Source organism: Otolemur garnettii, unplaced genomic scaffold, assembly GCF_000181295.1.
Source record: "Otolemur garnettii isolate 467f Iridium unplaced genomic scaffold, OtoGar3 scaffold00126, whole genome shotgun sequence".
NCBI lineage: Eukaryota > Metazoa > Chordata > Mammalia > Primates > Galagidae > Otolemur > Otolemur garnettii.
In genome coordinates, this window is record NW_003852521.1 from 4,845,676 (window position 1) to 4,859,402 (window position 13,727).

The following is a 13,727-nucleotide window of genomic DNA, read 5'->3' on the forward strand; positions in this document are numbered from 1 at the left end:
AAAAAAAAAAAAGTCATTTTGGAATACTTTTAGAGTCTTTTTCTGACTTAGCCATTAAAAAAAAATACAACTAAAGCACTCTGGGAGGCTGAGGCAGATGGACTGCTTGAGCTCAGGAATTCAGACCAGTCTGGTTAAGAGCAAGACCCCATTTCTACTAAAAATAGAAAAACTAGCCACGTGTTGTGATGGGGACCTGTAGTTGCAGCTACTCGCAAGGCCGGGGCAAAAGGACTGCCTGAGCCCAAGAATTTGAGGTTGCTGTAAGCTATGATGTCATAGCACTCTACTGAGGGTAACAAAGTGAGCCTCTGTCTCAAAAAAAAAAAAAAACCAACAAAAACCATGAATAAAGATTAAGACAGTGTATAAAACAACAGAGTAAATCACTGTTCTGATGACTCCTTATAACAAATAAATGTAGCATGTGGCATATTATTTATTTTTATAAACAAAACATACATTTACTTTGTCCCATCTTAATTTATATATGTCAAATTATTATTTTTTGCTCCAATAAGTATGTCTTTTAATTCAGATATAAGAATCTTTAGTTCATGCTTCAGATTAATCTTATGTCTACTCTAGGCAAGTGAATTATAACTGCCAAGAATTTATTAAATCGATGACATTTGTAGAAGTGTCCTAACAATACTATCAATATTTGCTGAACTAACAAAATTCAGGCTTCTACTTGTAGTGCTTTTAAAATTTATCCTTTTACAATTTCAAAAAAAGTGGAAATTATCTAAATATTTACTACTGAAGGTTACATACTTACCTCTGGATAACTGCTTCATGAATTCTACGATACATATAGCACTCTACAAGTAACCATGGTGAGTAGAACCACCTTGGCGTTTCATCACTTTCCTTTAGAAGACTCTGATGATGTTCTAGGTACTGATTCCACATGTCAGTATCAACACATTTCTCAACCAAGGGGATAATTGGTTTATCTGTTTGCAATTCATTCCGTAACTTAGAAAGAAGTGAGATGGCTTTCTTTTCAGCTTCCACACCTGCCTGTGAAAATACAAGAATAAACTGTGTTTGTGTGTGTGTACACACACAGTGGCTCTCAATCTTCCTAATGCCGCAGCCCCTTAATACAGTTCCTCATGTTGTGGTGATCCCCAACCATAAAATTATTTTTGTTGCTACTTCATAACTGTTATTTGCTACTATTATGAATCATAATGTAAATATCTGATATGCAGGGTGTATTTAGTCAACTGTCGCAACCCACAGGTTGAGAACCGCTGCTCTAGAGTAACATTTTTTTATGAACCTTAACTCAAGAAAGAAAAATACTGTATCAACCGGGTATGGTGGCTCACACCTGCAATCCCAGCACTTTGGGAGGCTGAGGCAGGTGGATTGCCTGAGCTCAGGAGTTCAAGACCAGCCTGAGCAAGAGTGAGATCCCTGTCTCTAAAAACATAGCCCAGTGTTACGGCAGGTGGCTCTAGGCTCAGCTACTTGGGAGGCTGAGGCAAGAGAATTGCTTGAGTCGAAGAGCTATGACACCACAGCACTCTACCCAGGGTAACAAAGTGAGATTGTCTCAAAAAAAAAAAAAAAAAATCAAAATTACATTTTAGGTCTTTAACAAACTATTATAAATATTAAATTTAAAATTTATTTTTTTTGGGGGGGTGGCGCCTGTGGCTCAAAGGAGTAAGGCACTGGGCCCCATATGCCAGAGGTGGAGGGTTCAAACCCAGCCCCTGGCTAAAACCTGCAAAAAAAAAAAAAAAAAATTATTTATTTTTTTTTAAGAGAGAGAGTTTCATTTTATCGCCCTAGGTAGAGTGCTGTGGCAGCGTCACACAGCTCACAGCAACCTCCAACTCCTGGGCTTAGGTGATTCTCTTGCCTGAGCCTCCCGAGTAGCTGGGACTAGAGCCACCTGCCATAACACTCACCATATCGCCAGGCTTTTTTGTTGGAGTTTGGCCAGGGCCGGGTTTGAACCCTCCACCCTTGGTATATGGGGCCAGCGCCCTACTCACTGAGCCACAGGTGCCACCCAAATTTAGAATTCTTAAGTTGATAAAGTACACACAAAAACTTCATATCCACATAATCATGGCTTATCAACCCCACCCTTTAGTTCTGGCCCTTCTGGTGGCACCTATAGCTCAGTGGGTACAGTGCTGGGTGCTGGACACATACACCAAAGCTGGTGGGTTTGAACCCGGCCCGGACCAGCTAAAACAATGACAACTGCAACAACCAAAAAATAGCCAGGTGTTGTGGCAGGTACCTGTAGTCCCAGCTACTTGGGAGGCTGAGGCAAGAGAACTGCTTAAGCTCAAGAGTTTGAGGTTGCTGTGAGCTGTGATGCCACAGCACTCTACCAAGGGTGACATAGTGAAACTCTTGTCTCAAAAAAAAAAAAATTCTGGTCCCTCTGTATCTTCGTGTGGGATGATCTAAACCACTGCCAGATTTTCCCACATCTTTCGTGCTTTCAAACCTATTCCAAACGTATTCCGCTCTTTGTGAGGTTTCTTCTGGCAGTTGAAAGGGTTTTTTCAACTATTTGTTCTCTAGCAGTTTCCAGACAAATACCCTGACACACAAGGTGCTATAGTATCATCTCACATAATGGGCCAACAGGAGAAGGAACTGATGTTATGGGGCTCAGAATAAAGTGAAAATGTCATGACATCTTTGGTTTTATACTAGCAAGATTCCTGCCCCATTAACAAAAGAAAAGAAAAAGATGGAAGCCTAATAAGACACATATAGAAAAAAACGTAGGAAATAAACATCAAACCCAATTGAATATTTTTATGAAATCATTATCACCATGTTGATATTAAAGGAATTTAGTCCTTAGTGTCAGACCTACAATTGTATTAAATATAGACATTTCTCTGATCACTTTTTTCCCAAGTAGAATTTTTTTTTTTTTTTGCTGCTGGAACAAAATGTCGAAGCTTTAGAGATTCTGCAAGTTAAGAAATAGAAGAAAAGAAGTTGCAAAAAAGATAAATTTTAGGAGCAGGGCCCCAGATTCCACACATGACTTTCTTGAGAGGACTCCTCTCCTCTTCAAAATCTCTACACTGTATTCTTCAAATTCAATTCATTAACCACAGATTCTTTTTTTTTTTTTGAGACAGAGCCTCAAGCTGTTCCCCTGGGTAGAGTGCCGTGGCATTACAGCTCACAGCAACCTCCACAAGTAGCTGGGACCACAGGTGCCCGCCACAACGCCCAGCTATTTTTTGGTTGCAGCCGTCATTGTTGTTTGGCGGGTCCGGGCTGGGGATTCGAACCCGCCACCTTAGGTGTATGTGGCTGGCGCCTTAGCTGGTTGAGCTATAGGTGCCGAGCCAACCACAGATTCTAATAACTGAGATTTTTAGACTTGTGAACACCCTCTTTTACACAGGAAAATGTCTAGAAGAGATAATGGACTAAAACACATATTTGTGGCAATGCCAATTTGTTAACTTGCAAATAACTTCAAGTCATTTCAAATCTTTACTGAACTTTGTATGTGCCAGATACTAAACTCAGGGCCAAAGCTGAATAAAGCCTAGACCCCTGTCTCTAAGGGGCGCCTGTCTGCTAAAACAGGTAGTCTACAGGACAAGCATGTGGCTACTAAGACTGGTGAGCAGAAAACTGTGTGTCATGGTGCCTTTGGGCACAATGTAGCCTGGTACTACTATAATTAGGGGCTTTTAGAGCTAGGAGAACAGATGGGGCCTAAGAAGAGTGGCTGTAGGTATGAGTGAGGCATGCAAAAGGAGACAGAAAGGCTGCCCCGAATAGACTTAGGTCATCATTTTATTTAGGGGCATCATATGCCCAGGAGAGCATGAAATGGGTAGGGCTGGAGGGACAATGGTCCCTGTTTCTCTCTCTCAGCCATCACAGTTACCTGATGGTTTATAGGCATACAAGCCAAGTAGTAATACACTAAGACTTAATTACTGCATTTTAGATCACTCTAGTTAAAAAAATTTGAAATCGTAAGTTCAATTATTTGATAATTTGCTTAAAATATGACAAAATACTCAAGGTTGTATGATACATGCTAAATGTATAAATATAGCAGAATAAAATCATGTTATTTGTGATAAACATTAAAACCATTCATCAACAAAAATGTCAGTGATTACAGAGTGGGACATTGGGCTTTGGAGTAGGAATCTTCATACTTGTCACCGATATTGAGAAAGGCAAGAAAATTTTGTTCAGAAGTGTGCCCAGTGCGCAGCAGTCTGAGTTCTGCCTGGGGGAAGCAGTCCTTCACTCGGGACAGACCCAGGGACCCTCGCTCCCCATGGGAATGGTTGCAGAGACCTGTCTCTGAACAATTGTTGAGAACTGTGGAATCCCAGATTTGCCCTGGCTGAGTAGTGAGGTGAACAGGCGATCTCCAGGAACAAATAAGCTGGCAAACTGCTCTAAGCCCGGCAACCAGAGAGAGGTTAACAGGTGTGTGTTTGTCCCCCAAATTCACCGCGCCACCTGGTGTCCAGGAAGTACACTGCAGCATAAATATACTACAAAAATAGAATCCCTATGCCTTATCTGTATATAATTTTTTTGATTATTGTTGTTTTTCTCTTCTTTTTAATTTTGCTTATCTTATTATAATTTTTTTCTCTCTCTTCTTTCCTTCCTCAATTGGTTGCTGAGATTGCTTACATCAGGCTATCTTAGTGTTTTTTGTTTGTTTGTTTTATCTTATCTCAATGTGCTTTGCTTTTTGCCAAGTTGTACGGTTGGATCTTCTCCTATCTTCAATTTTTACATTCAAAAAGAGCAAGGACTTCTGTATTTTTTAACTGTATTTTATTTTATTTTTTTCCTGGTTGCAGAATTTTAGCTTGAACTATTCTCTCACCCTAATACACTCCACTGCATTCTCTCAGTTGATAGAGATTCTTCTCATCTCATCTCTTCCACGTGAGGTGCTTCGGCATCAGCTAACATAGTCCCCCCTTTCTTGTTTTTTCTTTCTCTTTTTCTCTGTTTTCTTTTTTCTTTCTTTAACCCTCTTCCCTCCCTCCCTTTAATCTGATTCAACGGTACATTTAATTTTCCTTTATCTATGTTTATATATATATATTTTCTCTTTTTTCTTTCCTTTTCCCTTTCCACCCTTTCTTTGCTGAGGGCCTGTGTGACACAGTGGTGATCTGGCAGGTTAACCACACCAGCAGACTGGCTCAAGGAAGTCAGGAGAACTTTCTACTCTTGGCTGCAGGAAGAAAGTTAGTAGAAAGATTACACTGAAGAACTTCTCCACTTTTCTTTTTTTTTTTTTTTAAATTCCTTATTAAATTTTTCCTTCTTGCTTTTGTGTTGGCTCTTTTCTTCTCTTCCTATTTCTTGGCAGAGGAAGAGTCTAGCTGCGGACAGACAAGGAAGGAGGGCCTAATTTTGAGGAACCCACCCAGCTCAGCTCCTCACAACCCTTGAGCTGTATGTGTGGCCTCAGCACCGGGCCGAACAAAATCTCTTCCATCACTCTCATCCTCCCTTCCTGTCCTCCCTTTCTCCTGTTCTTCAGTTTTCTTCTATTAGTTCCCCTTTCCCCCTTCTTTGGCCTTCCTTTCTCTTCTTTATCTTTCTTTTGCTTTTCTCCTACTCTTCCCCCCTTTTCTTTTTCTTTTCTTTTTCTTTTCTTCTTTTTCTCCTTTCCTGGCTGTAGCCCTTCTCCTCCTCCTGACCCCACACCAAGAGGCCTCTTCCTCACCTAAACTCTGAGACAAGGTAACGTGAAGCAAAGGAAGAAGTGAGAAGGAAAAAGGTGCAGAAGGAAGTGAACAAGAAGAAAGCACACATGAGGAGGAAGCCAGAGAAACATTCAGGCACCATGAAGAACCTGAGCAACTCCTCAGGGGACCACCAGGCAATTTTTAAAGAAGACTCCTCCTATGAAGAATTAATGGATTTGATAGAAAGGGAACTTAAAATATGGATAACTGAGACAATAAAGGGATTGGAAGGAAAAATGGAAAGACAGAACTAAAAGTCAGACCAAAGATATGCAGAATATAGAAAAGGTATGGATGAGCTTAAAGAAATGAAGGAGACCATCAGGGAATGTAAAGCAGTGGAAAGTGTCAAAAATAGATTAGAGCACAGAGAAAAAAGAACATCAGAGTTAGAGGATAAAGTCTTTGATTTAACCCCGGTAGTTAGAGAGTCAGAAAAGAAGAGAGAGAAAGCAGAACAGGCACTTAGAGAACTACGAGACTCCATGAAGCACTCAAACACATGGATAACAGGAATCCCTGAAGGGGAAGAAGATCGTAGGGAAGCCCTACTGGAGACTGTCATAAATGAAACCTTCCCAAGTATTACTAAAGATTCAGACACACTCCTTTCAGATGGATATCAAACCCCAGGTCATCTCAACTCTAACATAGCCTCTCCAAGACACATTGTAATGAACTTGTCCAAAGTCAAGATGAAGAAGAAAATCCTGCAAGCAGCTAGGAGCAAGAGCCAACTGACCTACTAAGGCAGAGCCATTAGGATGACAGCAGACTTTTCAACTAAAACCTTTCAAGCCAGGAGAGCTTGGTCATCCACCTTCAACATCCCTAAACAACAAAATAATTTTCAGCCTAGAATCCTGTATCCTGCCAAACTTAGCTTGATGGAATTGATGGAGAAATCAAATCATTTGCAGATATACAAGCACTGAGGAAATTCTTCACAGGACCAGTTCTACAGGAAATACTTAGACCTTTCTCAATACTGAACACCACAATGGACCACACCAAAGTAAACATCTAAAAGCCAAAGGCCAGAATAAGCTTTCACAATGGCACAAAGGATTAAACTACACAACGAACTACCTCACAATAAGATGAATAGAATTCTACTTCAACCATTAATACTTTCAACAAATGTCAATGGACTGAATTCCCCACTGAAGAGGCACAGGCTGGCTGACTCGATGACAAAACGCAAGCCATCAAGCCATCCATACGCTGTCTCCAGGAGACACACCTAGCCCTGAAGGACAAATCAAGACTCAGGGTTAAGGGATGGAAAACAACGTATCAAGCAAATGGAAATCAGAAGAAAGGAGGGGTTGCAATCTTATTCTCAGATGCAAGCAGATTCAAAGCTATTTTAGTTAAGAAAGACAAAAATGGACACTTCATACTGGTCAAAGGAACAAAATACAACACGAAGACATCTCAATACTAAACATTTACACATCTAACTTAAATGCTCCCTTGAGAGGTCTGAGCAGTATGATTTCCTGTAACACCTCAATAGTCGGGGACTTCAACACTCCTCTGACAGAGCTGGACAGATCCTCTAAACTGAGACTAAACAAGGATACAAAGAACTTAAAGTGACCCCAGATTAAATGGGAATAATAGACATACACAGAGCACACTATCCCAAAATAAAAGAATATACTTTTTTCTCATCAGCTCATGGCACATACTCCAAAATAGATCACATCCTAGAATACAAATCAAACCTCAGCAAAATTAAAGGAACAGAAATTATACCATGTTTCTTCTCAGACCACAAGGCAACAATGGTGAAGCTCAACTCCAACAAAATTCTTCATCCCCACACAAGTCTTAGAAACTAACAACCTTATGCTGCATGACAGTTGGGTTCAGGAAGAGATTAAAGAGGAACTTGTTAATTTCCTCAAACACAACAACAATGAAGAAACAAATTAGCAAAAGCAGTCCTGAGAGGAAAATTTATCAGGCTAGATAGATGCCTACCTTTGAAAAACAGAAAGCCAGATGGTGTCTGTGGCTCAGTGGGCAGGTCGCCGGCCCCATATACCCGGGATGACGGGTTCAAACCTGGCCCTGGCCAAACTGCAACAAAAAAATAGCCATGGATTGTGGCAGGCGCCTGTAGTCCCAGCTACTCAGGAGGCTGAAGCAAGGGAATCGCCTAAGCCCAGGAGTTGGAGGTTGCTCCAAATCCTGAGCTTAGGAGAGACTGTGGAGAAATAGCCAAAATTAAATCATAGATTAATGAAATTGAAAACAAAATAATTAACGAAACAAAAAGTTGGTTTTTTTTGAAAAAGTAAGTAAAACACATAAACCCTTGGCAGACTTACTAGAAACAGAAAAGTAAACTCTCTAGTACTCTCAATCAGGAATGATAAAGGAGAAATAACAACAGATGCCACAGAGATAAAAGTTTCTGAATACTACATGAAACTCTATGCCCACAAATTTGATAATGTAGAGGAAACGGATGGATACTTGGAATCATACCCCCTTCCTAGACTTAATCAAGATGAAATAGACCCTCTGAACAGACCAATTTCAAGCACTGAGATCAAAGAAACAATAAAAAATCCCACAACAAAAAAATGCCCTGGTTTAGATGGCTTCACACCAGAATTCTATCAAACCTTCAAAGAAGAGCTTATACCCATACTGCAGAAATTATTCCAAAAAATTGAGGAGGAAGGAATCTTCCCCAACACCTTCTATAAAGCAAACATCACTCTGATACCAAAACCAGGAAAAGACCCAACTAAAAAGGAGAACTACAGACCAATTTCACTAATGAATATAGATGCAAAAATTCTCAATAGAATCTTAGCAAACAGATTACTGTTTATCATTAAAAAAGTCATGAATCACGATCAAGTAGGATTCATTCCTACTTGACACATGCAAATCCATAAACATAATTCACCATATCAACAGGAGCAAAACAAAGACCATATGATCCTCTTAATAGACGCAGAAAAAACATTCTATAAAATTCAACATCCTTTTTTTTTTTTTTGAGACAGAGCCTGAAGCTGTCACCCTAGGTAGAGTGCCGTGTCATCACAGCTCACAGCAACCTCCAACTTCTGGGCTTAAGCCATTCTCTTGCCTCAGCCTTTTCTAATTAGAACGCTGAAGAATACAGGCATTGGCAGCACATTTCTTAAACTGATCACACAGCTGTTATACTGAACGGAGTAAAACTGAAAGCTTTTCCACCCAAGAGCGGAATAAGACAAGTCTTTAGTTTCCAAGACTTGTGTGGGGATGAACAATTTTGTTGGAGTTGAGCTTCACCATTATGGCCTTGTGGTCTGAGGTCCTCTATTGCCACTACTATTCAACACAGTGCTGGAAGTTCTAGCCAATACAATCAGGCAAGAGAAGAGAATTAAAGCCATCTAAATAGGGGCAGAGGAAGTGATATGATTTTATACTTAGAGAACCCCAAAGACTCAACCACAAGTCTCCTGGAAGTCATCAAAAAAATACAGTAACGTCTCAGGATGTAAAATCAATGTCCACAAATCAGTAGCCTTTATATATGCCAGTAACAGCCGAGAGAAGGAAATCAATCCCCTTCTCAGTAGCTCCAAAGAAAATTAAATACCTAGGAATATACCTCACAAAAAAGGTGAAGGACCTTTATAAAGAAAACTATGAACCCCTAAGAAAAGAAATAGTAGAAGATAATAACAAATGGAAGAACATACCATGCTTATGGCTGGGAAGAATCAATATTCTTAAAATGTCTATACTTCCCAAAGCAATCTACAGATTCAATACTATCTCATTAAAATACCGACCTCATTACTTTCAAGACTTAGAAAAATAGTTCTTCACTTTGTATGGAACCAGAACAAACCCCGTGAGGCTAAGGCAATTCTTAGTAATAAAAACAAAGCCAGGGATATCAGCATACCAGACTTTAGGCTATACTATAAGGACATAGTGATCAAAACAGCATGGTATTGGCACAAAAATAGAGACAGAGACATTTAGAACCGAATAGCAAATCAGGAGATGAAACAAACATCTTACAACCACCTAATCTTTGATAAACCAAATAATCATACACTGGGGGAAAGAATCCCTATTCAATAAATGGTGTTGGGAGAACAGGACATCCACATGTAAAAGACTGAAACTGGACCCGCACCTTTCTCCACTCACAAAAATCGATCCAAGATGGATAAAAGACCTTAATCTAAGGCATGAAACCATAAAAATCCTCAAAGAAAGTGTGGGGAAAACACTGGAAGCTGTCAGCCTGGGTAAGGACTTTATGAGGAAGACTTCTGTGGCAATCCCAACAACAAAAATAAACAAATGGGACTAAATGAAACCGAAAAGCTTCTGTACAGCTAAGGCAACAAAAACCAAAGCAAACAATCTACACACTGGGAAAGGATATTTGCATATTTTGATTTAAACAAAAGCTTGATAACTAGGATCTACAGAGAATTCAAATTAATAAACATAAAGAGTCAACAATCCCGGTGCCTGTGGCTCAAGCGGCTAAGGCGCCAGCCACATATACCTAAGGTGGCGGGTTTGAATCCCCAGCCCGGCCCACCAAACAACAATGATGGCTGCAACCAAAAAACAGCCAAGTGTTGTGGCAGGCGCCTGTAGTCCCAGCTACTTGGGAGGCTGAGGCAGGAGACTCGCTTGAGCCCTGGAGTTGGAGGTTGCTGTGAGCGTGATGCCATGGCACTCCACCCAGGGGGATAGCTGGAGGCTCCGTCTAAAAAAAAAAAAAAAAAGAGTCAACAATCCCTTAGATCACTGGGCAAGAGATAGAACCTTCTCTAAAGAAGACAGACAAATGACTAACAAACATGAAAAAATGCTCATTATCTCTAATTGCTAGAGAAATGCAAATCAAAACCACCCTGAGATACCATCTAACCCCAGTGAGAATGACCTTCATCACAAAGTCTCAAAACTGCAGATGCTGGTGTCGATGTGGAGAGAAGGGAACACTTTTACACTGCTGGTGGGACTGGAAACTAATACAACCTTTTTGGAAGGCAGTATGGAGAACCCTCAAAGAACTCAAGCTAGACCTCCTGTTTGATCCTGCAATCCCACTGCTGGGCATCTACCCAGAAGAAAAAAAATCCTTTTACCACAGGGACACTTGCACTAGAATGTTTACTGCAGCTCAATTTACAATTGCCAAAATGTGGAAACAGCCTAAATGCCTACCAACCCAGGAATGGATTAACAAACTGTGGTATATGTATACCATGGAATACTATTCAGCCACTAAAAAAGATGGAGACTTTATATCCTTTGTATTAACCTGGATGGAGGAGGAACACATTATTTCTAGTAAAGCATCCTACACAGTAGGGGGTGGTGGATGGGGAGAGGTGAGAAAGGGAAAGAGGGAGCGGGTGGGGGGATAAGGGGTGTGGCACACCTTTGGGGCAGGACACAATTATAAGAGGGCCCTTATCTAACAAAGGAAATCAACGTAACCTGGTTCTGTGTACCCTCGATGAGACCCCAACAATAAAAAGGGTGCACAGTGCCATACCATAGAAAAGGGAGGCAAGCACAAGACAGAGCCAAATCTCCATTGGTCTCTTTGGGCAGATGACAGGTCAGGCTGCTGGATTCTCTTATACAAAAAACAACACAGCCATCACCTGCAGAGAGGATACATTAATGGAATACTCAGAGAATCCCAAGACATACATCTTTGGAACAAAAATGATCTTCACTGGATTAAGAAGGCAGAAGGTGAATTTGAAAGCTTATCTCAAAAAGTTACTAATGAGTAATAATTGGCCACAGCCTTACTTACTACAAAACTGAAATGTCTTATGACTTTTTTTTATGTGTACCATAATTTAATTGGTATCACACCAAAATTCAGATCATGAATGAGTGACAGAATATTTTTGTTGGGACAGTCCTAAGATTGGCCTGTGGTTAAATAATATGACTGGTTTTTTGAGACAGAGTCTTAGTATGTTGCCCTCGGTAGAGTGCGGTGGTATCACAGCTCACAGCAACCTCAAACTCTCAGCTTAAGCAATTCTATTGCCTCAGACTCCCAAGTAGCTGGGACTACAGGCACCTGCCACAGTGCCCAGCTATTTTTGTTGTTGTGGCAGTTGTCATTGTTGTTTAGCTGGCCCGGGCCAGGTTCAAACCCACAAACCTCTGTGCATGTGGCTGGTGCTGAAACCACTGTGCTACAGGTGCCAAGCCTGCTTTTTTAAAATTTTGATAGCGATTCCAATTCAGTAAATGCAGTCACTGTTTTCCCCTTCTAAAGATATGAATGGATTTAATTAGTAATGTTCAACTTGTTACAAAGATGGTAAATTGCTATCTTACCACCTACTGAAAATCAGTTTACATTTAGATTTATATAACTGGGCCGGAGTTGAAGGCTCACACCTGTAATCCTACCACTCAGAGAGGCTGAGGTGGGTAGATTCCCTGAGCTCAGGAGTTCAAGACCAGCCTGAGCAAGAGTAAGACCCCCATCTCTACTAAAAATAGAAAAAAAACAGCCAGGCATTATGGCGAGTACCTGTAGTCCCAGCTACTTAGGAGGCTGAGGCAGGAGGATTGCTAGAGCCCAGGAGTTTGAGATTGCTGAGAGCTATGATGGCACTCTATCCAGGGCAAGTAAGACATTATCTCAAACAAACAAAAACAACAGATTTATATAACCAGTTAAGTGACTATATTTAAATAGTAGGTAAAATCCCTTCACTGTATCAGAACCAATAAAACTCACTGGTGTTTTGTGTTCATTAGCCTGTTAAAGGTGAGGCCTGGGGATAAGGTAGCAATGTTTACTGTATATTTTTGGTCTTCACTATTCCAGTCTGACTCCCTGTGTCTACCATAACGTTGCTTTTTATTTACTGAAAGGTATTTTAGTGTGGTTTATGTAGAATAGCACATAAAGAATATTTAAAACTTAAAAAAAAAAAGTCAGTGTCCAAGACAAGCTGGATCTAAGCAAAAGAATAGGTGATCCCTGTATGATGCTAGGGTTAGTTTCAAAGACGATAATATAAAAGAGATTGAAGGTGGTGCCTGTGGCTCAAAGGAGTAGGGCACCAGCCCCAAATACCAGAGGTGGCAGGTTCAAAACCGGCCCTGGCCAAAAACTGCAAAAAAAAATTTTAAAGAGGTTGAGAGAAACACAATATTATGCTCAAATTGCCCATGTGCCATCTTGCACCATTTCAATGTGGCCAAGAACACCAACCATTTCTCTAAATCTTTGTTAACGCTTTAAAAATAATGTATTAATTACAGCCTTCCAATAAGGCTGGTCAAAAAAAGATGTACTTGTGTATGTATGGTCATAGTCTATTGTGTAACAGATTACTGAACTTGCCTATACGTATGAAATATAGTTAATTTGGATTTTTCCTCATCTATTAATTGAATGGATAAGGTGATTTCTAAATTCTCATCATGTGGGAGGCTAAAGCAGGAGGATCTCTTGAACCCAGAATTCAAGGCTATAATCAACTATGCCACTGCAATCTGGTGTAAGGAATTCGATGTAAAGAATTAACCTTACATTTTTTAACATCACTGGATTTTCCCATTATGTACTGATTTTGCAACTTAAAAGTGGATGTTTTTGAGTCCCATAGGTCAGTTCAATTTGACTGTTGAATCTTTTTTAGTTAACAAATGCTCACAAAACAGAAAACATTCTGGGTGATAGAGCAAGACCCCATCTCTAAATAAAATAAAGTCCATCCTGATCTGAATGTTAATGAGTCTTTCTCATCTTTAATCAGCACAGTATGTCAATCAATTATAAATCTTGGCTCAGCACCTATAGCTCAACCGGCTAAGGTGCCAGCCACGTACACCTAAGGTGGCGGGTTCGAATCCCCAGCCCGGACCTGCCAGACAACAATGACAGCTGCAACCAAAAAATAGCCGGGCGTTGTGGCGGGTGCCTGTGGTCCCAGCTAC

At 40.4% G+C, this 13,727-nt stretch overlaps 1 protein-coding gene across 2 annotated transcripts in view; it reads right to left on the bottom strand.

Moving 5' to 3' along the window:
* The window catches only part of ARMT1 (acidic residue methyltransferase 1), a 25,970-nt gene that overhangs the window by 8,900 nt on the left and 3,343 nt on the right, over window positions 1-13,727 (bottom strand). For both annotated transcript variants that reach the window (XM_023517941.1, XM_012810106.2), the window contains exon 3: window positions 782-1,026. In XM_023517941.1, coding sequence (XP_023373709.1) covers window positions 782-915 — 134 coding nt within the window. In that variant the 5' untranslated portion in view covers window positions 916-1,026. The remainder of the gene's footprint in view (window positions 1-781; window positions 1,027-13,727) is intronic.